The 27,093-nt window shown below is 35.1% G+C and overlaps 3 protein-coding genes across 4 annotated transcripts; 2 read left to right on the top strand and 1 right to left on the bottom strand.

Moving 5' to 3' along the window:
• Positions 1 to 7,152: 7,152 nt before the first annotated feature.
• LOC148930137 (F-box protein SKIP19-like) lies at positions 7,153 to 9,407 on the top strand. The gene is made up of 2 exons (XM_089067810.1): positions 7,153 to 7,820; positions 8,625 to 9,407. Exons 1-2 carry the CDS (start codon positions 7,174 to 7,176, stop codon positions 9,235 to 9,237), a joined length of 1,260 nt encoding a protein of 419 aa, XP_088923936.1. The 5' UTR covers positions 7,153 to 7,173; the 3' UTR covers positions 9,238 to 9,407.
• Positions 9,408 to 13,873: 4,466 nt separating this feature from the next.
• Positions 13,874 to 14,807, bottom strand: LOC125210858 (uncharacterized). The gene is made up of 2 exons (XM_048110464.2): positions 14,380 to 14,807; positions 13,874 to 14,319 (listed from the first exon to the last, which is right to left on the bottom strand). Exons 1-2 carry the CDS (start codon positions 14,728 to 14,730, stop codon positions 13,981 to 13,983), a joined length of 690 nt encoding a protein of 229 aa, XP_047966421.1. The 5' UTR covers positions 14,731 to 14,807; the 3' UTR covers positions 13,874 to 13,980.
• A 2,759-nt stretch (positions 14,808 to 17,566) lies between these two features.
• On the top strand, positions 17,567 to 25,745 carry LOC125213858 (katanin p80 WD40 repeat-containing subunit B1 homolog KTN80.1-like). 2 transcript variants are annotated; one of them, XM_048114619.2, is made up of 18 exons: positions 17,567 to 17,874; positions 18,442 to 18,572; positions 19,168 to 19,285; positions 19,599 to 19,825; positions 19,915 to 20,017; positions 20,109 to 20,179; positions 21,422 to 21,496; positions 21,577 to 21,720; positions 21,829 to 22,006; positions 22,106 to 22,741; positions 23,304 to 23,360; positions 23,438 to 23,577; positions 24,035 to 24,160; positions 24,429 to 24,503; positions 24,614 to 24,726; positions 24,915 to 25,031; positions 25,151 to 25,219; positions 25,314 to 25,745. In XM_048114619.2, the coding sequence occupies exons 1-18, from the start codon at positions 17,850 to 17,852 to the stop codon at positions 25,372 to 25,374; spliced, it is 2,466 nt and encodes an 821-aa protein (XP_047970576.1). In that variant the 5' UTR covers positions 17,567 to 17,849; the 3' UTR covers positions 25,375 to 25,745. The 2 variants fall into 2 exon arrangements, with proteins under 2 accessions (XP_047970576.1, XP_088924504.1); XM_089068378.1 differs by lacking the exon at positions 17,567 to 17,874 and having other exon boundaries at positions 17,894 to 18,572.
• Positions 25,746 to 27,093: the final 1,348 nt, after the last annotated feature.

The following is a 27,093-nucleotide window of genomic DNA, read 5'->3' as shown; positions in this document are numbered from 1 at the left end:
AAGAAAAAGAAGAATTTCACGACCTAGATGGAATTAGACTATCCATCGTGAAAGGTTGCAATGTCAGTCCGCATATTTCTAAGCCTTACTGAAATAAAATGACATTGGTGGGGTAAAGCACTGAACGGATCTAACAACAAGACATGTCTTTGTGTTATCTACTGAAAGACGAGGTCTTGATAAATATTTGTTTCTTAATCAATATAGGCTAGCATTGAGCATACGGTGTTGATTAAGCATTACTTTGACTTATCAAATGGTGTGGGTTTTTCGCAAACCAATAATCCTGATATATTGGGTAGTGGTGATTAATATCTAGCGGTGCTAGGATTGCTATTATATTTGTGCGCGAGGTGAGTCTCGTTTGATAATGTCCTCAAGAGAAGCGCGAAACAAGGTTTTATTATTCGGAACCTAGCTAGTTGGAGTTTGATTACTCTAAGGATAATAAATAAGCGTTTCATGCTAAGTCCACTCTTGGAATTAATAAGAAGTTAATTAATTAAGTCCATAGCAGACACTAATTAATTAATGGACATTTTTATCTTAAGCGCGAGAAATGAAAGTTAAAACGGAAACCCGGATTACTTATAATTTCGGATTTGGATGGGGAGAGTTCAATATTACTTTTGTAGTGGCTGCTCGTAATATTCCAATTAAAGCTTATATTAAATTGTGGTTTCAATTTAATTAGTAAAAAGCAAATTGGGTGAGCCCATATCCAAAATCTTCCATAGATCTATGTCTGGGTCCAAAAGGAACTTAATATAAATAGGAGAATAAAGGACACAGGAAATAACAATTATTATTTTTCCTAAAATTTTTGCCCCCCCTCCCATAGTGTTGGTCGAATTTTTCCTCTCCTCCGTGGAGTCGAATTTCTGTCTCTTTTATTTAAGTCCTAGTATTCCGGTGAGATCAGCCCACACTGATATTGGAGTACAGTTCGGGAACCAGAGAGAAGATCCATGGTCTAGTATTCAAAGCGTCACGTGGAGAAGTCGCTAGACATCGTCAATTCTTTGGAGAATTAATAAGGTATTATTTCTGCTCCGTAGAAAAGCATGTTTTAGGTTTCAATTTTACTTAAAGCATGATCAATTCAAGTTATGAACATGATACATGTGAGAATTAAGCGAATAGAATTTGTCTAAATAATTTGATAAATAGATCTGATTATTATGTGATTTATTTGTTCGATTAAATTAACGATCGCTTCTACTGCCAGTTCCTTCAACTGATAGGCTGATCAGACTGAACCAAAGGGGAGGGAGGAATTTGAGACTACAGAAGTATTTGGAGTGACCTCGAGCTTGTGGGGAATGTTGCCCGAAGTGAGCCAGTTTCAAACATGTGAGTGTTGTCATCTGTGTTTTGTTTTTAAGTGTTCATTTGTGTTTTGTTTTTCATTTTTAGGAGTCGGTCAGGGACCCATGCGTGCATCTCGCCCTTTCTTGTTGTTCTTTCATACTTGAGGACAAGCACGGTTTAAGTGTGAGCAGTTTGATCGGGCTCGATTCATGCATGGTTTTATTGGGTTTTATTACACTAACATGGCTAATAATGTGCAAAAATGAATGGCAAATTTGAGTGTGCAGAAGCCAGAAAACGAAGAACTGGAGAGTGCAGGGTCAGCCGGATCAACTCAAGAAAGAAGCGAAAACAGCATGAAAAGAGCCAAGTTGATCCGTTGAAATTGCTGAACTGATCCAGTGGAGTCATACATCTGCAATGCTGAGTCATAAGAGAGAGAAAGACCAAAGGCCATTCTAGAAGGGGCATAATTGTCAAAGGAAAAATGGGCTTGCCCTAGGGATTTGGGCCCAACATGCGCTCTATAAATATGGCAAGGTTGCATGGATTCCACATCGCTCATCACTCACCATCTTCAATCACTCAAGTTTAGTCTAGTATGGAGTAGTAGTAGTCAGCTGCCGAGGAGTTGTCGTTCCACCATCAAGCTTTCATCTCTTCTTCCTCATAAAGGAAGACGAGGCCAGATCTGCGTAGAAGTCATCCTAGCTCAGCCTTTGTGTAGTTTTAGAGGATTTTGAACAATTTACTTTCAGTTAACTTTCATCGCTTTTGTAGTTTAAACATGTTTTCATTTTAGTCGCTACTTAGTGTCTCCCTTATCGTTGTTTAATTTTGCGCGAGAATTCTGTTTCCTTTATTTTTACCGAAGATCTTGAATGAAATGGAGTTTTTTATGCAAGCCTTGTTAGATCTAGTGTTTTCAGTGTTGATTGCTTTTATTCGTTTTGGATCTGCTCTTTTACTACTTTCCGGTATGTAGATTTACATTTCCATTCGCTAGTTTGCATGATTTACTTTCCTTAGCCTAGATCTGCTTTGGTTTAAGTGCAAATTCCATGGATCTGTTTTATTCTGCTCTGTTCTCCTGTTTTATGCTGATGCCCTGTTCTAATTTATGTTATGCTTTCTGTTCCGTAGCTTAGAATATATATAGGAGGTAGTTAGTTAAAATCACCGTCTCTTTCACCTTTTCATCGTTGTCAGCTTTTCTGAGTGTGCGCGCGGATGTGTCAGTGGTCCCGCGTACCTTTAATTCCTTTCCTCTTTTAGCTTAGTTGATCCAGTCGAGAATTTAGTGTAGAAGATATTTTCATTCAGCTGATCAGTTCACTCTAGCTTAGTCTTAACCCCAAAAATTAAAGCGTGGCCGCAACCGACCCTTCCAAATGTCACATTCACAACTCCAACCGCTTCCATCTCTGAGGGATTCGACTCTTACTTCCTTTTACTAGGTTACTTAGTACTGTGGGTTAAGGTATTGAACGCTCTTTTCGTCTCTCGTTCACATCCAACGATGGGTAACAGTCGTCCGGCTTGAACATGTTGTCAGTCAGCTTGATCAGGTTGAGAGTCTGCATGTTTTTATTCTATTTGTGAATTGTGATTGTGCAAGAAGGGCAGTTTTCAAAAACATATAAAACCATAAAACTGATAGAGAATACAATACATTACCTACAAATAAAATCATAAAGGTGATGGGGCGACGATATACAACTTGGAAAATTTCTTCATTGAAATAATACTTTTAGTTAAAGGAATTCAAATTTATAGAGGAATTTTAACGTTTGGAATTCTATGAATCTTTTAGTCATCCTAATGTCCATTTTTTTTCATATCACGTTGTTAATGTAATTGCAAAATTAAGAATCCTTTAATCACAGTTTTTATTTTATGTAACTGCAAATTTATAGGCTCTTTTAATCACACGTTTTTAACCATAATATAGTTTTTATTGTTCTTTAACATTACTATAATTTTTATAATAAAATGGCATTCTTGGTAAATTTTTCCAAAATTCCCCTTTTACATATGTATAGATAGATTTAATAGTAAGTTGCATTATCACATCTTATTCATCCTCCAATTTGTATATATTTATGATTTTAGATTGTGTATAATGATATAAATTATCATTTTATAAAATTATTTTACAATTCAAAATTAGTTTGAGAAAAATAAAATTGATCGTGCACTACTAGGAAAGCTTGAATGTAATATATCTATCATGTATAAAAGACGAGTTTTAGGAGGTTTTGAATAACTATTTTGTGCATGTAAATGTAATAAACAAATTAAAAACTACACATTTAAGTATAAAAATAAATTTTGACTAAATAAATTTATCTGTAAAAAATTTTAATATAGCAGTTACAATGATTATTCCCATTGATTACTTTTAATTCATTTACTTTTAATATTCCCATTGAAAGTATATTCAAAAAGAATATTATTCCCAATGATTACTTTCAATACCCAAGAATTTTTGTAATACCAAACAATAGATTTGGAATTGAAAACTTTAATTCCACACCTCCAATTTCGTGTATCAAACGCAGCCTGATATTACTCAAATGACAATATTCTTTTGGAATTGACATTGTCAACTACTAATATGAACCGACGGTTACTTAATACTCCCTCCGTCCCAGATAATTCGACCCAGTATTCCATTTCGGTCCGTCCCACATAATTTGCCCCACTTCATTTTTACTATTTTTGGTAGTGGACCGCATATTCCACTAACTCATTCCTACTCACATTTTATTATAAAACTAATATTTTAAAGTAGGACCTACATCTCACCAACTTTTTCAACTCACTTTCCATTACATTTCTTAAAAACCCGTGCCGGTCAAAGTGTCCCGAATTATCTGGGACGGAGGAGTATTCAAAACAAATGTCACATTAAACAAATGCCCCAAAATATTGAAATAATACTACTACTTTCCCCGTAGCAGCTAATCGAAGTTCGTGGCCTAGTGATAGAACGCTTGGCATAAGGCTTTACTTTCTTCTGAAAGATACGGGTTTAACACCCAAGGAGAGCATTTTTAACTTTATATTATATGCTCCCTTAAATACACCTTTAATACCTTTTCAATATTATGTGCTCTTTAATGGTTTAATAACCACGGAGAGCATTTTTAACTTTATATTTTATGCTCCCTTAAATACACCTTTAATACCTTTTCAATATTATGTGCTCTTTAATGGTTTAATAACCACGGAGAGCATTTTTAACTTTATATTTTATGCTCCCTTAAATACACCTTTAATACCTTTTCAATATTATCTCCTCTTTAATGGTACAATTATATTTTACTGTTATAATTTTTGGTTCTCTTTGATTCCATTAATCTTTATTTTATATATCTATTAGTTATACATTTCAAAAACATAATACCTTCATGTTTTCTTATAAAAGATTTCATTTTCTACTAATATATTTAAATTCTTGCTATCTTTTCTCTGATTCTTTTATAAAATATCTTAATTTTTTTAATTTATAATTTCTAATGCATTCAAGTTTTCTTGTAAAGTACTCCATTTTTTTTTTATCATATCTCAATAATTTTGTAAAGTATTTTAATTCTCTTCTAGTGCATTTGGTATTTCCATCTTTTGTGTTTCTAATAAATATATTAATTTTTTTTAAACAACTAAAATTTTTCTTTTTCTTTTTTTTTTTCTTAAATAATCAAAAAGATGATTTATCATTAAAAGTAAAATATTGTGCAAAAATATATAAATTATCTTTAATATATAAATCTAATAACTTTCATTTTAGAAAGTCGAAGTTATTCATGTAATAACACTATAGATTAATTCATTTTTATATAGTCCTACAAAAGTCATTACTAGAAAGTAATTCATTTTTATATCCAAAAGTAATTCAGTAGTAGTATTAGAAAATAATCCTTTTTTATATAATGAAGTTTCTTAACGAAAAAATGATAACATATTAAAAAGAAGATAAAAGATCGATTTTAAACTCAAAGTCAGTATAATTATTTATCGTACCCCCAAATCCTGGATCCGTTACTGGATATAACCGCCTATTAGAGTTGTCATTAAATTACCTTAATTTTGCATCTAGTAATTTAATTATTCTATCATTTTCAAATACATTTTCAAAAATAATTTCAATTATTTACTCACAATTTAAGTGAATGGCTCTATATAGTCCATATGGTGGACGTTTTTGTGAACTGCCAAATTAAGCTAATAATAATCAATTAAGAGTATGTATTGAATATGATTATACCAATGATTTATGAGTTTTTTATTAGCTAGATAAATGTTCTTTCATTTTTTATGATGTATAGTTGCATTTGAAAAGTTTTAGAAATCGTTGGTGATCTTTGTCTATAAATACATGTTCTATCATTGTGGAAACCGTAAATGAGGCGGAGTAGGTGTATGTGAGAGAGTGAAAGACGAAGAGCCAAATATGTGAGTCGGAGGTAGTGGAGAGAGAGTTGTGCAAAAGATGGTAAAATGCAAATAGCACTTTTAAATCCTACTTTGAAGATCATTCTATTTTTCTATTTTAGTGATATTAGTTCATATCTAAGTATTTTCTTCATGTTAATTTATTTTATTTTTCCGTCTAGGCTACAATATTTTATTTTTTACAAATAAAGAAATCACATAAGTTGTTGACTATATAATATTTTGAAGCTACAGCTTTACACGTTTGTCGCCAACTTCGTCACTTCCATAATTTTCATGCAAAGAAAAACATCTAAAGTCAACGAAATGGCGAAATGAAGCAAAGAAGACAAAACCCATAAAATATCACATTTGTATTTGCGCATATGCATACAACATAAATCATCAATTTAGAGATTAACGAGAAAAATAAGGCTGAAGAAGAGTCAACGGTAGATGTGGTGTGCATTTTACTATATCCCTTTTCTCTATTTTGCTATTCTTATTGTTGTCTGGTCAAGATTGTTTACAAATAAGTTTTTTCATGACTTACTAACTTTTATTCTATTGTTCTAATGTTTATATATGTATGTTTTTTATTTGTTTTGTTGTTCATTATTTTATCTTTTTTATGGCGATATTATTGTCCTAATTATATGTTTTAGGTGTATATTTTATGTTTATATCAATTGAAGTTTTAATATTAAAGTGTGTATATGTTTGAGGATGATGTAAAGACCAATATATAAGTGTTGTAATTAACAAATATTTTCATCTAAATTTAATTTAAATCTTATTTAATTTTATATTTATAATTATCTAGCATATTGAAACTATAACGAATTATATTTTATTTTTTAATCTTATATAATGATATTATTTTTTATTTTATTTATATTATTCACAATATGTAATTAATAAAATAAAAATATTTTGTGTCGCACTAACACTAGTTAACAATAATCCCCAAGTATAATTAAATGAGCTTCAGTTTAGAAGCACGCAAATCCTAACAGGTGTTGGTGGAACACTACGTTTTTTAAGATGGATCATAATTGCACCTGAGATTTCATTGATTCCCAAATTCAAAGATGTACGAAAATTGCATAGATATACTAAGAGGAGATATTTAAGCTTTTAACAAAGATACTATTGCTATCTATAGAATTAAAATAAAGACTGAAGACAATAACAAAGACTGAAGACAATAACAAATCTAAACTAAAGATAATAACAAATCTAAACTAAATATATAGTATGATATTAGATCTAAAAGATAATATTAATAAAGATGATAATATCTTTCGAGAGTCAAATAATGTGTGACCATATTACTTGCACATCTTCCGGAATGTCTGTTAGGAGTTTCCATTTTATAAATAACGCCGAAGTTGTTCAAAAATACTAATATTATTCCATTTAGCCATGGAACGATTTGATCAACTATTCTCTCTATATCACTCCTTTCCCTTGGAGAATAACCCTCATATCCATCCGGATCGCAATCCACCTCCACTTCCCTACCACACTTCAATCAACGCTTCGTCTAAGATCCGCCTTCATACTCGTAAATTCGATGGAAACGACCCCGCCGGCCTCTACAGCATCAGCGAATACTTCGACTACTACGACACTCCACCCTTAAAGAGAAGGCGTTTACTGGATCTATGCTCGGAAGGTCAGGCTTCAAAGTGGTTCCGGTGGATGCAGAGCAACATCCTTCTCCTTCTGTCCAACAAAATTCCTCCAGAGGTTGAAATTGAATCACCCTCCTCAGTCTCTCTTCCGCCGTGGATTGAACTGCCTGGAGATGTAATCTTCAATATTCTGCAGAGGCTGGGGGCAGAGGAGACGTTGAGAAGTGCAAAGGCTGTGTGTACTACATGGTGGAAGGTTTCCAAGGATCCTGTTTTGTGGCGAGTCATCGATTTCTCCAACCCTAGGCAAGGGCTTTTCAACGACGAGTACAATACTATGTGCCGCTGCGCCCTGGATCGTAGCCAGGGACAGTTGGTCGACCTCACCATCCAGTACTTCGGCGACGATGCACTCATGGACTACATCGCCGATCGGTAAAATTATACTTTTGTCATTCATTTTCAAAGTTGTGAATTTATCAAAATTCATGTTTATTCCAACAATTTGCCCTTATTTTAATGTACTTATCTTCATTGTGTTCAAGAGTAATTGTTGAAATAGGATTGATCAATTTTTATTTTTTTTGCTATTTATTCCAACAACAGGTTTTGGCGTGTGAAAAGTCTTATATAGTGGTAGATAGAAAGAATCATTTATTTTTATTGAATTTATTGTTCTACTTCAACTTTGCTTATATTTGCCCGATTGATCATATTTTCTCCGTCCATGAAAAATAGTTTATCTTTTATTTTAATTGATCCATCAATAAGAAATAGTCCATCCAAAAATCGAAAGGTTCTCTCAAATAGTATTCCCTCTATTCCATAGTAATAAAGTCATTTCCCTTAAAAGTCAACACATTTTTCCACACCTACTTTACTCTCTCTTACTTTTTTTTCTTTCTTCATCTCTCTATCTTTTTCATTTTCCAGTTTATTCCCCCTTTACGTAACTCACTTAACACAATTTTTCTTAATCTCCGTGCCGAAAAGAAATGTCTCCATTACTATAGAACGGAGGGAGTACTTTTTCATATTTTACACATTTTTTCTCCTTTTCTCTTTTACTTTAGCATTGAAACTGCGTTGCCTGCCCATGGGACTATTAGTTCAAGAATAGAGTATAATGTAGTAGACGTGAGAAGATATTTGAGTTGTTTTGAACATTTCTCTTGTTTTTATATCACATAAGTCCTTTTACTATCTGTTAAAGTTATCTAATCATTTGTTGTTCTACAGATCACCAAATCTCAAACGACTTAAACTTGGAACTTGCTTTTTCATATCAGGAGATTGTGCAACTAGAACGGTTGCAAAACTTACATGGCTAGAAGAATTGCACCTTACTATTAGACCAGGGATTGCTGCCCACCACATTATTGCTATTGGTAATTCTTGCCCATTGTTAAAATCATTCTCGTGCAATGGATTTAAGTGCAAGCTTCCCACATATGAAGATAATGATCATAATGATCGGCTTCGGCATGTGTATGCTCTAGCAATCAGCAAAAGTATGCCTAATCTACGCCATCTTCAAGTTTTTGCTCATTGGATTGGAAATAAAGGACTTAAACTCATCCTTGACGGTTGTCCACACCTCGAATCACTTGATATCCGGCGATGTTTTTATCTCGATCTTCAAGGGGATTTGGGGAAAAGATGTCGTCAACAAATAAAATATCTAAAACTCCCTAATGACTCAGTAAGTGATGTACCGTGGCCTAATTGTGATGGTGGCGATCCATTTGGTACTTCTGCCTTCGAAGTTGAAGATCACGAATATGACTACTATAAACGCTATTGTTATAAAAAGTTTTATCAGCAAGCACATCAACAACAACAACTTCAGTAGATGGTAAAATTATCTTTTCTTCTTGACATTTCTTTTCTTGTTTAGTAATGGATTATTTGTGTTATAAGTTTTCTATTTTCGGTTTATCAATAATCATCCTTTATGCCTATTTATTAGTACTCTTTATCATTATTAGACTTTATGCCTTTTTGTATATTAACTGATTACTAAAATATTGACCTAGCTTTAATCCATCAACATTTTATTCGAAGTCATTGGGTCATTTGTCCATAAAAACATCAGTTTGTATTCTTTCCATTGCTTGAGAATGTTGGGTACAAACCCATCCCACATCGAATGAGTGAGGTAAGATGGAAGGTGTATATTAGAGGTGGCCACGGTTCGAAAACTGCCGGTTCCGGTTCGGCGAGATCGTGAACCGTAACCGGACCGGATACCGGTTATCCAGTTCCGGTTTAACCACCGGTTACCGCCGGTTCCGGTTCCGGTTACGAACCGCCGGTTTTTCACCGGTTCCGGGCCGGTTCCGGTTCGGTTCCGGTTCAATTTTTTTTTTTTTTTTTTTTTAAAAATTTTAGAGTTATTAAATCTTAGAGTTATAACTTTTATTGAAATTCTATAGTAAAATCCAAAGAGAATCGATAACGATAAAGAATTGAATTTTTATTGATTTGAAACTTTGAATGTAAATTTCTACAATACAATATTACAATTACAAGTTACAAAATACAACAATACTACAACTATACACTTGAATTTAAAATTTAAATACAAAATTTATAATTTACAAAAAACATATTAAAAGTAAAGTTGAAACAATTAGAAAAAAAAAGAAATAAAAGGAAAAGGACTTGAGCTCAACTTAAATTTAAAATTTAAGTTGAGGTGCCTACGTATCCTTAATGCTCAATTGCATTGAGGAATCAAAGTCCACGTAGTTCTCTTACCTTGCTTACCTTGTTGGTTGGCGGTTGACGACGGTTGGCCTTCATTCTCCACCTTCATCCTCGGTGTCGGTGAAGGTTTCCTCACTCTCTTCACGAGCATCCCAATCTGGTTCTTGCGCTCTCCTTGCAGCTTTTCCCCAATCATCAAGTAACATCACGGCTTCCATATTTCTCGCGGAGAGTTTGCTTCTTCTCACGTCCAAGACACATGCTCCAACACTGAAAGCGGACTCGACGGCTACAATGGAAGCCGGGACTGCAAAGATCTCCTTAGCCATTGACGCAAGTATGGGATAATCTTTCTCGTGTGTTCCCCACCACTCTAGGACGTCGATTTGGGCGGGTGTAGGACCTGCATCACTAAAAGTATGGTGGCGTGCTTCCAAATAAAAATCTAACTCGCTTACCGATCCCATTGAGGTGGACCTTGAACTTGAGCTTGTGCCGTAGCCGTATAAGTCGGCTAATTGTGATTGAGCATCGGGGTCATCATAAGCAAAACCAAAACCGCCGTATTGCTGCGGTTGAGGAGCATGTTGTGTACGTGGATGAATTTGGTGGGTACGGTTATACCTTTCTTCATATTCGGCAAAGAGAGTACGCAAACTACTTTCAAATTGAGCTTGAACAAGTGATCTATCAGGAATGGTTAGTTCAAAAACTCTCGAGGTTTCATTATCATCAAAAGGCAAATTTTGAAGTGGACTAAGATCAATAGAACGCAAATTTTGATAATAGAAATCTAAGATCTTAGTTGTGCCAGCTAATTTCCATTTCGGATCCAAGCACTTAGCAATTAAAAACACAGTTGGAATTTCACTAAAATACTTCAACCATTTTTCAATCATATAAAATAAAACACACATTAACTCACGAGATCTAGCATTTTTCATGCATGTTTTAAAACCAAGTGCTATATACATGCAATGCTCTAACACACGAACAGATGTGCAATAGTAAACACCCGATAATTCAACGGTAGCATTTTTGAAAGCTTTGAACAATTGACATAAACTCATGCTTTGGTCCCAACAATTAGGCGTAAGAACTATATCACCATAGGGATTAGTTCTAAAAAAATCGCACAAAGCATCTCTATGCTCCAAAGTAGAATTGAGGCAATCATATGTAGAGTTCCATCTAGTAGACACATCCATTATAAAAGTTGTATACCTGATGTTCCTGTTACGGCAATATTTTTTCCAAGCCTTGCCAAGCTTGAAATGGATCGCTCTAACTGCATTTCTAATAGGATCAACATGCTTTTGCCATAAAGAAAGCGCATCTTGTACACATAAGTTCAAAATATGACATACACATCTTTGATGAAAATACTTACCATCGATAATCGGAGAGCACGCATCAATCAAGTCGCTAATACTTGCAGTATTAGCAGTTGCATTATCAAAAGCAATAGAAAACACCTTATTGCATAATTGATATTCATTCAAAACTTGAATAATTAAATAAGCAATTGCATTTGCAGTGTGTGGTGTAGGAAAATCTCTAAAAGCAATTAAACGTTTGTTCAAAGACCAACTATTGTCCATAAAGTGTACCGTAATTCCCATGTATGCATGCTTTTGGAAAGCGTCAGTCCATACATCAGAGCAAATATTCACTTTGTGTCCCAAGTTACTCAAATATCGTGATAAATCTTTTTTCATTTCATTATATTGATTTTTGGTAGATCGTTGAATACTAGTTCTAGGTAGTCTTTTTGAGTTCAAATTATAACACTCTTTCATCGAATCTTCGTAATCTTGATTATCATAAACATTAAAAGGAAGATGATGCATGGCAGCAAATTTAGCCATAACATCAGTAGTATGCTTATGATCATATCTTAAAAGAGCGGAGGACGGCGTACCTGTTTGAGACGAACCGGAGGCGGAGCCATGGGCACTCGCACTTTGGAAGTTGAGTTGGGTTTGGCTAGCACTATGTCCATATAGTTCGGGATGAATTGTCGTCATGTGACGGATGAGAGAGCCATATCCCCCGGACTTCTTGAATTTGTATTTTTTGGTGCAGTAGTTACAATATGCCATAAAAAATACCGGCACTTCATTAGCGGAAGAAACTATTGGGACCTTTTTGAAATGTTTCACAAATATATCAGATTTATATTTAGTTTTTTCTCCGCGGCCGTCTTGTGAAGGGGGGGGCATTTCCTCATCTACGTGGTCACCACCGTCACTGTCCTCATTATCATCGTTCAGATTAACATTAACATCATCAATATCGTAATCATCGACCGAGATGTAATTATCAGCATCGGATTCGGCGCCAACCGCGCCATGACCACCCAATTGGGATAGTGCAATGGCTGCAGCTGCACGACGATCTTCTTCCATCTACAAATAGTATACGTAGTATGTACGAATTAGAATTTAGAAGATGATGAACATAGAAAAATCATGAACTCAAACTTATTAAGTTATGACTTTATGTATAAAAAAAATAATATGCAAAATATTTTATAACTTACTTGTAAGCGAACAGCCTCAGCATGGGAAACCTCCTCCAAAATTTCTCGACGAGTAGGTCGTCGTGATTTTCTCGGACGGGTAGATTGATCTTCTGCAATTCCTTTGCCCCGTCGATCACGGTCACCACCACCACGAGAAGAAGACATATTTTTTTTTATAGTAATGTAGTTGAACAAGTTGTAAGTTGTAACTAATATGAAGTGCAAATTATGAAAATTGATGAACAACTTAAGTAAACAAGTAGAGAGCAAATTGAGAGAATGAGGTAGAGAATAGAGAATTGGAGATTGAGAGAGAAATCCTTGTTAACACAAGAATGGGGTGAGTAGAAGTGATGAAGAAGGGGGTATTTATAGATAAAAATGGGGGGAAAATCTGATATTAAAAAAAAAAAAAAAAAAAAAAAAAAAAAAAAATATCAAAATTTGAAACGGTCGGAAACCGCCGGTTTTCGGTCAGAAACCGGCGGTTTTCTGACACAAACCGCGGTTTCCGACACCTTTTCAGACCCTACGCCTGAACCCTAGACCCTACGCCTGAACCCTAAGCCCGAACCGGCGGGAACCGGCGGTTTTGTGTCAGGAACCGCCGGTTTTCTGACACAAACCGCCGGTTTCCGACACAAACCGGCGGTTAACCGTGCTTTTCAGACCTACCCCCTGCAACCCTCGGAACCTATCGGCGAACGGCTACTTTTTCCGATTAACCGGCGGTTCCGAACCGGCGGTTAACCGCCGGTTCCGGTTGCATATTTCTTGAACCGTAACCAAACCGTAAAAACCGTGTAACCGGATTTCGAACCGGAACCGTCGTCCGGTTCCGGTTCCGGTTCCGAACCGCCGGTTAGAAACCGGCGGTTAACCAGCGGTCCGGTTTGGTTTGGCCATGTCTAGTGTATATAATTCTTGTAAGTTAGAAAGTATATATAATTCTTGTCCAATCCTAATTAGTTTGGGAGTGACCCAAAATATGTTTTATAATTTATTAAATGCATTAAAATATTACATTAAAATAATACAATTGATTCAACTTACTTTTAAGCAAATGTAGAATCACAATCTACTATTAATTCACCATGTTCTTTTAATTTTGCAAACCAATTTAAGCATTGTATGCGTGCTATGGTAACTTTATTAGTCTGAAGCCTCTTGGCTTGTATTCTAAAAACAAAACATGACGGATTGATCTAAAGCAGATAATACATTACTACTAGTGTTGGCACGATACTAAACGCTTTTCCACAAAACGAACAAAACGAAAACGCTACCAAATTTCAACAGCAATCAAAATCATAAAAGGAGTGGTAGATAGTAAATTTCAACAGCAATCAAAAGCAATTCCATCTAGTTTTGAAGCATGACATTCATCAAATAGGAAAGTCGGTCAGATTTGTTGAGTTGAGTGAACTCCTTAACTATGTAATGATCTTCAGTATTGACTATCATTGTGGCAGCACGCATGTAGACATCAGGTGTGATATCCATATCATTCAGGATTGCAAATGCATCATCACACAGCTTTGACAGTTTCAATTTTTGGAGACCAGATTTCACACCTCTGCTTGTACTGGTTTTATGTGAACTTTGTGTTTGGATCGAGCCGCTCTTACCAGTGTTTTCCGTTAGAGAACAACACTTGCACCACTTCTCCCACAGCTCAACATTATGATTTTTAATAGCCTCCTGCATCAATATTCAGCATCAATTTTTTATGTATTCGAAAAAGGATAGAAACGACCATACCAGTTCAGGAGATGGCGCGTTTTTCATAGCCATTATCTTGCTGCGCATTTCTGAAACTTCAATAGTTTGATCCTCGTCGAACCATAAACCGGCTTCTCCAAGTTCGGCTTGGAAGGTGTCACACATACTCATCCATTCCTTGCACTCGAAATGGATGTGGCTGGAGTGACCGGCCTCGACTTTTTTATCAACGTATTGCTCGTATACGTTGATCAGAATCTCAACCACACCAATATTCCAATCACAGGAATACTCAGCAATGGCCTTCTTCTTCTTCTTTTCTGCGCTGTTCGTCTTTTTCTTGTTGAGATTTACACTGCTATCGCTTGACCTGCTGCTTGAGGAAGACATTGCAATGCTGAATGCGAGAGGGGATGGAAGAAACAAGATAGAGTTTTTGATGAACAGAAAGCTTCTGCTGAAAGAGGAGAGAAACATGATGAAGAGGCTGAGCGTAGAGTTTATATATATTGCATGAGTCTTGGCTTCGGTTGAAAGATTCAAGGCTAAAATTTACATTTACCATGTAATTCAGTTATGCAAGAGTACTAGAGACACTAATGCTTTAATTTATTTTTCATAGAATTCCTATATAACGATTAATTTGGTGCATGGCTTCCACTGAAAGATTCAATAGTAGTACTTATTTTTATTTACATATAGTTAACATCTATCGTATTTATTTATCACAGTGCCCGTTCTGTTTGCTAAACAAAATTATCACCAATATAGTCTAGGATAGACTCAAATGGGCTTTGTCTAGGATTAATTAGTGAGGGGGTAAGGCCTGATGCTTAGTCATGAGATTAGGAAGAAAAGGAGGCTGCTCAGATGGGCCTATAGACGGGCCAGATCTACTGTTGCGGGCCAAGAATCGGCTGAAATAGTGAACCAAACAGAAGATTGTTGGAGAAGATAGGAGTAGTCTTGGGAATCGAACGAGCACATAGGTGGCGTTCGGTTGCCATGACTAATAATCATGAGACTATCCATCTAGGATTAAGTTGTAAGATTATTTTAGTTGGAGGAGGAGGCTATGACTAATTATCATGAGACTGTCCATCTAGGATTAAGTTGTAGGGTTCAATCTTATGAACCAAACAAGTACATATTTAATCATGAGATTTAATCTTGGTAACCGAATGCCCCATAGAGTACAATATTTTGGGTTTGGATCTCCTGTCACGTTCCTAAATTATTCGAGTGTTATTTTAAATTCATGCATTCTTTTATGTGATTTAATGAAATACTTGAACAAGGAAATATTTTTTCCACCTTATGACTGCATGCAACCTCCTCAATTATATTGATGACTTATGAAATATTTGAAAGCCCTTGCTGTAAACCTAAGTAGTCTTAAACAACTATCAGTGTTGAAAATAAAAATGTACGTTAGGATTTTGATAATGTTACAAAGTAGTAGTGTCGTTACAACTACTACCATTATCCTAATCTAGCCCGTTAACTTTCACCTTCATTGTATTTCATGAGAGAGAAAAACAGAGTAGGTGGTTGCCGATTGCAAACGTAAATGTTGAATTCAATCAATAACGTCTACAAATAATCATGATTCGATACGATTATGGAGTAATTTATAATCAATACCAACAAATTATATGAGCACATTATCACTTCGCAATCATGGAAATTGTTCTAAACATAGTACTTTTAGCTTTCAACTTCTCAGTGCATAGATAGTGATAGGATTTAACATGGTTAATAATTAGGTAATTTGCGTGTTGAAGCCCAGATGGGTGCAATCCAAATAAGTTAGCGTTAGATATGTTAGTACATCATATCGAACATCATTTGCTGAAGAACAGTAATTTAACACAAAACAATCTATTAGTTTTTTAACCTTAATCTATTACTAATTTTTTTAAAAAATTATTAAAATTTAGTGTAAATTATTATGTAAAAAGCTCCTACAAATAATCTAATTTATTTAAAAGTATACTTTAGAGTAAAATTTAGAAATTCCAACTCCTATTGATAAATATTTCTGCGTCCGTTGATTCCTGAAAATATGATTTTTTGTGTCACTTATCATATGTTTGATAATATCGAAAGAAATGTTTTAAAAGCGTCCTTCACTGTGTTTTTTTGTTGTAATCCGAGAGAGAAAAAATGTGATATCTTTTTGTGATAAACTATTATTGTAGTATATATGAACTACCGGACCATATGCAAGCAAAATACTAAATCACAATAATATGATAAATACTAGTAGTACTATAATACACTATACATTAACGACTTAACGTTAAGTGAAATTAAACCAAAAATATATCATTACGTTGAGAATTTCAAATCCAGTTAGATGATTCAATCACCATTCAAGTACGGAAAATTTATGGCAGAAATCCATATCGTGTTTAAAGAATTAAGCTTTAATACAAAGTACTATTCTAGCGATATAATCTCTTCTTTCTATATTAATTGAATCATTTTTCTATTTTAGAAAGTTCCAAGATAATTGAATTATTTTATTTTTAATAAAAAGTATACATTTTCTTCTTTACTTATCCACTTAACACACTATCATTAACCTACGTGCCAAAAAGAAGTGCATCTAGAAAAGATCATTGAATAAAGAGTTTTTGGGCACAAAAATCATAAACTTTCTCCAAATTCCAGTATTTCCCACCAACTTTAAATTAATTGGTGTTTAAAACCAGTAACTTTTGATTCGGTTGCAAAATATGTAATACTATAAATTGGAGTAGATAATGTTGACGAGAACTACACGTCTATACAAGAAAACTTATGGATCCTCATAAGTATAAATGAATAAATGAAGGATGTATGTGTGTGTGGCAATGAGGAAATATATGTTTGGAATAAGGAGACGTGTGTATCATAGTTAAATGTGATTTAAATATAAAGAAAGTACAGATATATCCTGGCCACTATTGTTTGCCTATCATTTTAGTGGTTGGCATGTCTACACAAATCAACAAAAATTCTCGTCCCATAAAATAAAATAAATATGAAAAGAAGACATGTTTCTCAGCAGAAAGATTTGGTAATCATACCTGTCGCGGTAAAAAAGCTCCCGATTCTTACAGCACAGTAAAAAGAATTTACAGTATTTACCGAACGTGTCGGTGAAAATAAAGAAATCGTAAATTGCTATATTTATACGACCGTATAAATTACTCCTATTGTTTTAAATAAATTATTAAAATAATAGTAATTGATTCTGCTTTGGTCTCCACTATTGAAATCTCTCCTCTCCTCTGCTCTGAAAATCTTCCTTTTCTGCTTCCCCCCTTTTCCGGTTACCGTTCGAGAAATCTATCCTTATCTTCGTCGCTAGATTTTGTCGTCTATACGCACAACTATCAGCATCTGTATAGTTGTAAGCTGTAAGCTGTATTTCTCTATCTCTGCAACTTGATCGGTTTATTGGCGGGGAGCCGGCGCTGGAGGGAAATTCTGAGCTTCTGACTTTGGAGTTGGAGTAGGAAATGGAGAAACGCGGATATAAGCTGCGTATCCTTTTGAATCTTCATTTTCATTTTCCTTGGTCTACATTTGTTTGTATGCGGAATTTGGATGCGCGTGTCGGTGGAGCTGAATGCGAGGTTATGGAATCTAAGTTAGGGTTTCAATTTTCGATTTAGTGATCTGAGTTGATTCGGCATTGATTTTTTTGGTTCAAGGCCGTTAAGTTGAGAGAGACGAGTTGAGAACATGACCAAGGGATTGAAAGCTTACTCAGTTGTTGTTGTGGTCTTCATTATTATAGCTAATTATAATCACTCCTGCTATAATATTATTTTCGTTTTCGCTTATTTTCTGGAATTGAATCAAAATTCTGAATTTTGTAATTTCAATATTAATTTGGATGTGATTTGGGAGGGATAGCTAGATTGAGAATTCATTGGATATGACTTGAGTAACCTATAATTTCTGGATTTTGTTTTGGTGGATCCGGTATAAACCAACTATGAAGTAGTATTATAATTCTTTCGACTTGCTTTTGAGGTATTTAAGTGATGAGTTACATCTATAATTTTCATGTGGTGTATTGTCCTTTCTTGACTGTATATAATCTAGAGGAATTTGTTGCACACGCGGGGAATGTAAATTGTTTGAGCTTCGGGAAAAAGAATTGCCGCGTATTTATTACAGGTGGAGATGATCAGAAAGTGAATCTTTGGTCCGTTGGCAAACCGACATCTCTAATGGTTAGTTAACAGATGGCAATAACTGATTTTTGCAGTATTCTAGACACGTGTTTCATGAAAATTTGCCTAATGAACGCTGCGACTCCATTTTTCCCAATTGAGACTGAGTTATTTTCCTAGTATATGCCAGCTTTATACTTCTCTGTATGTGTTCAAGTAAATGCACTAGTTTGATGATTAGATGAAACTGAAATTCCTCGATAAATGGCATAGGTAGCTTATTCCCCGTTTACCTGTGGGTATGTAGTTTTGGCAGCCCCTTTTACAGCAATACTTGGGAGTGCCATAAACATAAGTTTGCGTTGACAGAGCAGCATGCTTGTTTCTCACTCCAGAATCACTCTTGCCTGCTATTTTAATTAGTTGCATTCTTTTTTAATGATGTTATAATTTCTGTTATGATGGTATTTGAGTGGCAGATTTAATATGTTCTCTGTATATCTTGCTATAGATTCACTTGACAATTATGTATATCCTTAAAATGGCAAACTGCTGCATCTCCTAAAGCTAGTTTTTCTTCTTCTCGGGAATATACTGCTTAAACTCTCATACTCTTTTTAGTTTAACGCATTATGCCTACCTGTTGATGATGCAGAGCCTGTGTGGTCACACTAGTCCGGTTGAGTCTGCAGCCTTTGATTCAGCGGAAGTTTTAGTGGTAGCTGGATCGTCTTCGGGGGCCATAAAATTGTGGGATCTGGAAGAAACTAAAAGTTAGTGTACACTTTTTGTGATGTCCTATGCAATTTGGATTTGAAACTGAAACAGTTCTAATTTTTAAGTTAGTTTCATAGCCAGACTTGTCAATATGGCATTTGATGACTGAGTACTGACTATACATTTGTATGTCATTAAGTGGGATTTACTATTTGTTGCTTATAGAGTTGAGTGCTGCTGTATGTTAAATTGGACATTTTATTTCCACTGTTTGATGTATGTAAACTGTCTGTGCTTGGTCTGCCCCATGCTTATGAATCAATCCAGTGTGGTATCACTCTTGATGTGGTTAATGCTCTTAAAATGTAGTGGTTCGCACTCTTACCGGGCACAGATCCTATTGTACTGCCGTTGAGTTTCACCCATTTGGTGAGTTTTTTGCATCTGGTTCCATGGATACTAATCTGAAGATATGGGATATTAGAAAGAAAGGGTGCATCCACACATATAAGGGTCATACTCGAGGGATTAGTACAATAAGATTCACTCCCGATGGCCGCTGGGTAGTGTCTGGTGGATTCGATAATGTTGTAAAGGTATTACTTTGAGGATTTTTGTAAAGTGAAATTTAGAGAATAATTCTAATTTGTGTTGTTTGGTTCTAAAACCAATTTCTACTGTAAAGGTGTGGGACCTGACTGCTGGAAAGCTTTTGCATGATTTCAAGTTTCATGAAGGACATATTCGTACGATAGAATTTCATCCACTCGAGTTTCTTTTAGCAACAGGTAGATATGCCTATGGTTTACTTTAGCTGCCCATCTTCTGTTTCATACTTATGATTTTAAGTAGTGGAGTAACGTAATAATCATAATCCAGGTTCAGCAGACAAAACAGTGAAATTTTGGGATCTGGAGACATTTGAGATGATTGGATCTGCCAGGCGTGAGGTAGTTAAACTTGTCCTCATTATTTTGTTCAGAATAAAGAATGTTTAAATCTGCCTGTTAGCAATGTCCTCTTCCCATCACAATAAAGCAGAAACAAGAAAGATGAAAAAAATGAATTTATAATAACCACGAGCTTGCCTTTTGCTGTACTGCTATCTGGCCCAGATACCAGAACACCATAGATATTGGGATATACAAAAAAATAGTACAGTAGTTGAGTTGTTACTTTTTGAAGTCTTGTAACTCAAGTATGTTAGATTTGCATCTTTTAGTAGGTTTTACTGCTGAGCATTCTGAGTTTGGGTGATAGCCTGCGTGAAGCTCAAAGCAAACTTATATACTACTTGAATTTTCCGTCAGTAAGCAAACCTTTTTGTAACTCATATAAAGTAAATGCTCTGTCCTTTTGCTAGAAAAGTTTGTAATGGTGGAGAAATGAAGTTTGGATATTTGATTTCTATCGTAACAATAATCTGTCAATTAAAATCAGCCAACTGATTGTCCTCCAATAGCTCTGTGTGATTAATTATTATACTTGAAGGTTCTAACATTTGTTGATTTTATTGGAAAAAATAGTACTCCTATAGTATGTGTTTTGTGCTATTGCATATTTCAAAATAAGTATGCATGGGTATTATCTAATTGATACTCCCTCAGTCCCTCACTACGGGAGGCGCTTCTTTTTGTAATGTGTTTTAGGAAAATGATACTCCCTCTGTCCCATGTTACTTGAGTCACTTCTTTTTTTGCACTCGTTTTAAAAAAAGTATAATAAATAGTTAAATTGAAGAGAGAGTAAAGTAAGAAAGAAAATATGAACGAAAGTACTCTCTTCTGCATTATTCTCTCTCCACTTTAACTATTTATTATCATTTTTCCAAAACGAGTGCAAAAAAGAAATGACTCAAGTAACGTGGGACGGAGGGACTAATAAATAGTTAAAGTGGACTCTCTTACTTTACTCTTTCTCCACTTTAACTACTCATACTTTCCCAAAAGTCGTGCGGAAAGAAGCGCCTCACTTAGCGAGGGACAGGGGGAGTATTAATCTTCTCTCGTCATGTTTCTGTTTTACTTTTCTGTATCTAGTGTCCAAAATTTGGAAGAAAAATAAAAGAAGTTAAAACCAAGTTTGTTTTCTGATATACTACAAGTTACTTATGTGATCAATCTATCTGAACATAGTTCTGAAAAATGTTAGTTCTATATCATGCATGGTCAATTTGTTTTATCTTCCCTCAGGCTGCAGGAGTGAGATCTGTTGCATTTCACCCTGATGGTAGAACACTTTTTTGTGGACTTGATGATAGCTTAAAGGTATGGTTTTGGCTCATTCATTTACTGACTTGTTTTTTTAGAAAAACGATCGTTAAGATGGTATTTCTCTTCAACTGCAGGTTTACTCGTGGGAGCCTGTAGTTTGCCATGATTCAGTTGATATGGGATGGTCAACACTTGGCGATCTTTGCATTGATGATGGGAAACTTTTAGGCGGTGCATATCATGAAAATACGGTTGCAGTTTGGATAGCAGATGTCTCGGTATTTGCCAGTTATTTCTATTATTTAGTTGTCTTTAATCTTCTGTTTGTATATTTAGAACCCATTATTTCATTCCATAACAATAATGTAATGCCACTTGTGCATCAGCTTGTGGAGCCTTATGGTACAAGATTTGCTCCGGAGCAGTATGACCACTCTGGGCTGAAACATGCGAGTGAGGGAAGTCCTTTGGAGAAGGAAGAAAGCCATGTAAAGTCAAAGTCCAATATTAAGTCTACAGTGCCAGATAGCGAGTCTAAGGACATCAAAACTATTTATGTTGACCGTAAGTTTTATTATGTGTTTGTGTACTCTCTCCATCCATCAAGAACTATCTCTTAACTTATTGGCAATAAAGTCAATGGTTGACCCTTTTAAGCTGCAGGTGTGAATTCCATCAGTTCCAAGACAGCTGAAACAGTTGAAGTTCCTAAGGTTGTACAGACATCTGATTCCAGTCAAATCAGCGAAATTGGAGTGCAGAAGCCAAATCCTAGAGCAAGTTCGCCTCCATCAGATTCCATGGAAATCAGCAACGTTAAGATTCAGAAGCACAGTCCACCAGAAACTTTGCCTCCATCTGAACCCAAGAAAATCAGCACTATTGGAACCCAGAAGCGTGGTCCTGCAGCTAGCTTGTCAGCAAAAGTTAATGTGCCGTCCGTTAATAGATCTATTATCATGCCAAGCATAGTACCCCGAGATAGCACTGGAAAAGACTCAATTGGATCTAGAAGGGAATCCATTGCGTTGGCTAAGGCCAGCAGTGGCATGAATTCTAGATCATCTCACGCACGGAGGCAGTCAAGCAGTAGGTTAGATACGGAAAGAATGTCAGTGGCCCTTGAATCTCTGCCCTCTGATAATGTGAGAAAACCTGCTGTTAGTAGAAAGGATCTAAACATTCGTAATAGGCTGTTCCCTGATGCAAATTCAAAGGACTTTTCTGAGGAGAAACAATCAAATATTGATACTGTTGTTGAAAAGCCTGACAGAACTTCACTGCCAGCCACAACATCAAGTATGTAGAGTTCTTCATTCTATTTCTATATATGCTCTCATCAATGCCTCCTTAAGACTGTTATCATTCTATTATTACAGCCCATAAATCTATTTGTATTGCAATATGTGCATCTGGTGTTATGGGGAAACTTGACCCGAGTCTCTCCATGTGCTGGTAAAGTCAAAGAAGAGAACTTAATTTTAATCAGTCCGCTTGCTTCAAGGGGGAGTACAAAGATTACAAAAGTAACACATGCTACAAGTTTCCACTTCTATGCCATTTGTACAGCTGTATTTATAGATTTTGGTTCCAGTTAGAAACAATCATAATTTAAAACTTATTCTCATGATAGTGTGTGTGATAAATCAGAGCTCTGGTATCTGCTGCATCTTTCTTAACATAGTTATCCGCTTACGGTAACATTGTCAGTCCTATTTTAGCACATCGACTAAGTTAGGATGTTGGTTTCCTGTCATGCATAGTTTTTCAATCTCCAACAACTAATTATTGTGTGTAGTGAAGTACTTCTATTCGTACTTTGGCGATTTGTAATCCTCAACTCAAATTTGTTTTGATTTAGGTGACCAGCCTCTCAATTCCTGCAAAGGGGCGAGTTCCATTAAAGTTGTCAATGGAGGTTGCTATTTAAATTACTACTTCTCAGAAAAGATAATAGCATAATCTTTTACTTATATTTGTACTATCCACTGACAGTGGCAGTTGTGCATGGAAGGACACGTAGTTTGGTTGAGAGGTTTGAGGGAAAGGAAAAAGTTGATGTGGATGACATTTGCACCCCTGATAGGACTCGTGGTGGTGCTGCTATCGAGCCTGCGGAAACTCCCTCCCCCCAGGTAAAATTGTCTCCTTTCTGTGGATCTTATGTAACCTGAATGGTAAATTTTAGGCGATTTTTACTTTTATCTCTGAAAGATGTGGCGTGTTCAGGATATTTAGAGCAAGTTCTACATTGAAAGTCCTATAATACACTGACAGTGGATAGAGACCCACAATATCAGTTTAAAATGAATGAGCAACAGAAATTTACCACTTCATAATTCTACATAAAGTTTTAACCACTGATTCAGTATACTATTTCTTGTATTAAAATCTTTAACTGAGCAACTTATAACATCAAAATTCTTAGTGTTCTTTACTTTGACAGTAAATTTTTAGTTCCAAACATTTTTGCATTTACTTATGTTTGCTCCCTGATACGGCAGACTTAAGCATAAACTAGGGGATTTTATCTTTTCCTTGATAATGCTGTTTAAAAATTTATATTAGACTAATGATTTCACTATGTTGCAGATTACTGACCAGAAAATTGACGTGAGAGTGCAACCTACTTTGGATGATAATATTGTCCTCGAGAATCTTATGCAGAGTCATGATGTGCTATTGAGCACATTTCGGTCAAGGCTGACAAAGCTGCAGGTAGTTCTGAAAATGATCCTTAATTTATAACTCCACTCAAATTCACTATTTTGTTGCTTGCTGTTTATTATTTGCTGGGATCGTGAGTTCTCTTAGTAAGCAGCTTATCCTAGGGGTTGCCAATGTTTCAGTGGTTATATGATGTTTTCTTCTTGTTCTTCTTTCTGCATGATATTATCACTATCCTCCTTGTATTTTTCAATTTAAGCCCCTTCAGTACATGTTTTCCTGAGCTTTCTCATTGAGTACTGTAATTTCCCTGGTGCAGGTGGTTCGACATTTTTGGGAAAGGAATGATGTTAAGGGTGCTATAAATGCTTTGAAGAGACTGCCTGACCATTCTGTCAGTTCTTTATTTTCATTTAAAGGAATTATGAGGATATTTGTTGCTGCAGTGCAAACTAATTTCAGTGTTTGCGCTTTTTTTTTCTGAAAATTATATTACTCGTGCAGGTCCAGGCAGATGTAGTTGGTGTTCTGATTGAGAGAATGGAGGTTATTACGTTGGAACTATTTTCTTGCTTGCTTCCTGTGCTTTTAGGCTTATTGGAAAGCAAAGCAGAAAGGTAACTTTATCTGCAACATTGGTGAATATTTTTCTCTTACTGGCAAGGAGGATAAAAGAGACCCCACTAGAGTTTCTATAACCAAATTTGTTATATCTAGAGCAACGAATGTTGACTTAGTTGGAAGGTCATCTTCCGCAGTGAAATTTCTCTTTTGGTAGAAAATCTTTAACCTTGTTCATTTGTAGGCATGCTAGTCTCTCTTTGGAAATGCTTTTAAAGCTTGTAGCAGTCTTTGGCACAGTAGTCCGTACGACAGCTTCAGCACGTCGTTCGGTCGGCGTTGATCTTCATGCAGAGGAGAGGTAGCTAGTCTATTTTATTTTTTCTTAGATTCTCCTCATATTATCACACTCATCCCATTATTAATCAAATTGGATTAAGTTGTACTGGATTGCTTAGCTATTGATGTCTCTGCTTGCAGAATTGAATGTTGCAGACAGTGTTCATCGCATCTGCAGAACGTACAGAACATGCTTCCAGAACTTGTGAAGTGAGTATCCCAGTCTTGAACCTGTGCTCTCTACTGTTCGTTATAGTTTGTGTCGTTGATTTAGCATAACTGGTTGTCTGTCCCTTTGGTGTAGGAGGGGAGGTGTCTTAGCAAGATATGCACAACAACTGAACCTGGTTCTTCAACAAACATAGTGTATATTCAGTTGGAAGAAGGAACAGAATAATTGTAGTTAGGTCGTTTGTCCATTCACAAGAATTCAAGAATTCTTGGATATACATGGGGCCTTTTTGCAGTGAGCTGTGGCAGATTTAGTGCTTTTACTTCACTTTGTCGAGCTCCTCTGTAATTATGTGCAGTGGTATATATCAAATATATGAGAGCTGTAAGCTATAGATGGTAAATGAGATCAGAATCTATAGCTTGTTAGTCAGAATTCAAAGATTATTCAGTTTTGGACACTTGATCGATCTACTCCTACATATTGTAACTCCCATTATAAGGATGATAAAAATATTAGTGGGGTTGAGTTCTTATTTATTTTGAAAATATTGATATTTTATTATATTGTACATGTGCACACAACAGAAGTTTAGTAAGTAGTAGTAATTGTTTTTTTATCATATCTGGACACCATCATAGAAGTCTCAAGTTTTAAGGGTTGTGTGCTGGTGATGCAAATCATGCTTGATTAACAGGTAAAGAAGACCTATAGACTGGCATTATCAGTATTTAACACTCAGCATTTCGTTTCTATTCAAATCTTGAGACTTGAGCTATGTTTTTTAGTCTTGTGTTTTTGATAACACTCATAATTATATTGGGAGGAGGTTTGAATCCACAATCAAAGAGGCCGATTCCAACCATTAGGTGTCTAACCTTTTCTTTTGGTTTGCTTATGCTATGTTGTCTCTCTCAATGTTCCTCTATTTTATGAATGACATGTTAAAATAATTAATGCGTCCCCCTTAAGTTTGACACAATACCCTATTTTAGTCATATCAAAATATAAAAAGAAAAAAGGTATTTATGAATTATGAGTATGATAATATAGAAATACTACCATTTTTGGTGTTAAAATATCCTCACATAATTTACATGAATCATACGTATTGCATTGTAATTCTTACAATAATGTAAATTACACCGTCGCAAGAATTTACAAATTTGTCAATTTTGTGTAAATTGTATAGCAATGTAATTTACACAATTATAAGAATTGACAATTGTATGAAAATTTTGGAAATATTGTATATACAAATCATATTCACTTTTTAATAGTATAAATAACTAATAAGAACAGAGAAGTAAGTTTGATTAGTACTTATCTCATTGTGGGATATTTTTATCGTAGGTGACTGATTTTCTTGGGTAGTTAGTTTTCAAAATTTTGGTAGTGATCCATCGTTTGATAGTAAGAATAAACAATAAATCCATTATATTTGAGGTTGTTCAACACCATTATTTTTACTTTTAGGGACTTACTTTTGCTGGTTGTAATGCATTAGTGTCGTAACCGACAAAACGATTGATTAAATGTCCTTGTTGTGCGATTGAAATCGTAACTCACGCCATGTTTGTTAACAATCTTAATAGTTTGCTCATTTGTACTTCAAAATATTTAATTTATGGGACCACGAATATAGTTTGAACTTTGAACATTTTATATGTTTTGTTTTTACTTCTAATCCGCGTATGATAGTGAAACCACATTCCACTCAAAATAATTATATTATCATTTTTACTAGTACTAAAATAAAGACCTTTAATCAAAACATTATAGTACGATAAATAATTGAAATTGCATTCAGTTTATCCATACCACGTGCCTTTAATTAAGAGGGAACATCGAGAATGTGAGATGTAATTTAAGTTCGATTATTGTGGAAACCTTTCACTATAGTGCCGATAGC

The sequence above is a fragment of the Salvia hispanica genome, chromosome 3 (assembly GCF_029641045.1).
Source record: "Salvia hispanica isolate PSC_SH4W2 chromosome 3, Shi_PSC_v1, whole genome shotgun sequence".
In the NCBI taxonomy this organism is placed as follows: Eukaryota; Viridiplantae; Streptophyta; class Magnoliopsida; order Lamiales; family Lamiaceae; genus Salvia; species Salvia hispanica.
The sequence above is the reverse complement of the archived record's forward strand: the minus strand, read 5'-3'. Positions and strand labels throughout refer to the sequence as shown.

Coding starts and splice junctions, on each gene's coding strand:
- LOC125213858 (XM_089068378.1), top strand. CDS start 18,381: ATGAGTTACATCTATAATTTTCATGTGGTGTATTGTCCTTTCTTGACT. Junction 21,497..21,576: donor GACTTGATGATAGCTTAAAG/GTATGGTTTTGG, acceptor CTTCAACTGCAG/GTTTACTCGTGGGAGCCTGT. Junction 22,007..22,105: donor CAAAACTATTTATGTTGACC/GTAAGTTTTATT, acceptor TTTAAGCTGCAG/GTGTGAATTCCATCAGTTCC.
- LOC125210858 (XM_048110464.2), bottom strand. CDS start 14,730: ATGTCTTCCTCAAGCAGCAGGTCAAGCGATAGCAGTGTAAATCTCAAC. Junction 14,320..14,379: donor ACGCGCCATCTCCTGAACTG/GTATGGTCGTTT, acceptor ATATTGATGCAG/GAGGCTATTAAAAATCATAA.
- LOC148930137 (XM_089067810.1), top strand. CDS start 7,174: ATGGAACGATTTGATCAACTATTCTCTCTATATCACTCCTTTCCCTTG. Junction 7,821..8,624: donor ATGGACTACATCGCCGATCG/GTAAAATTATAC, acceptor GTTGTTCTACAG/ATCACCAAATCTCAAACGAC.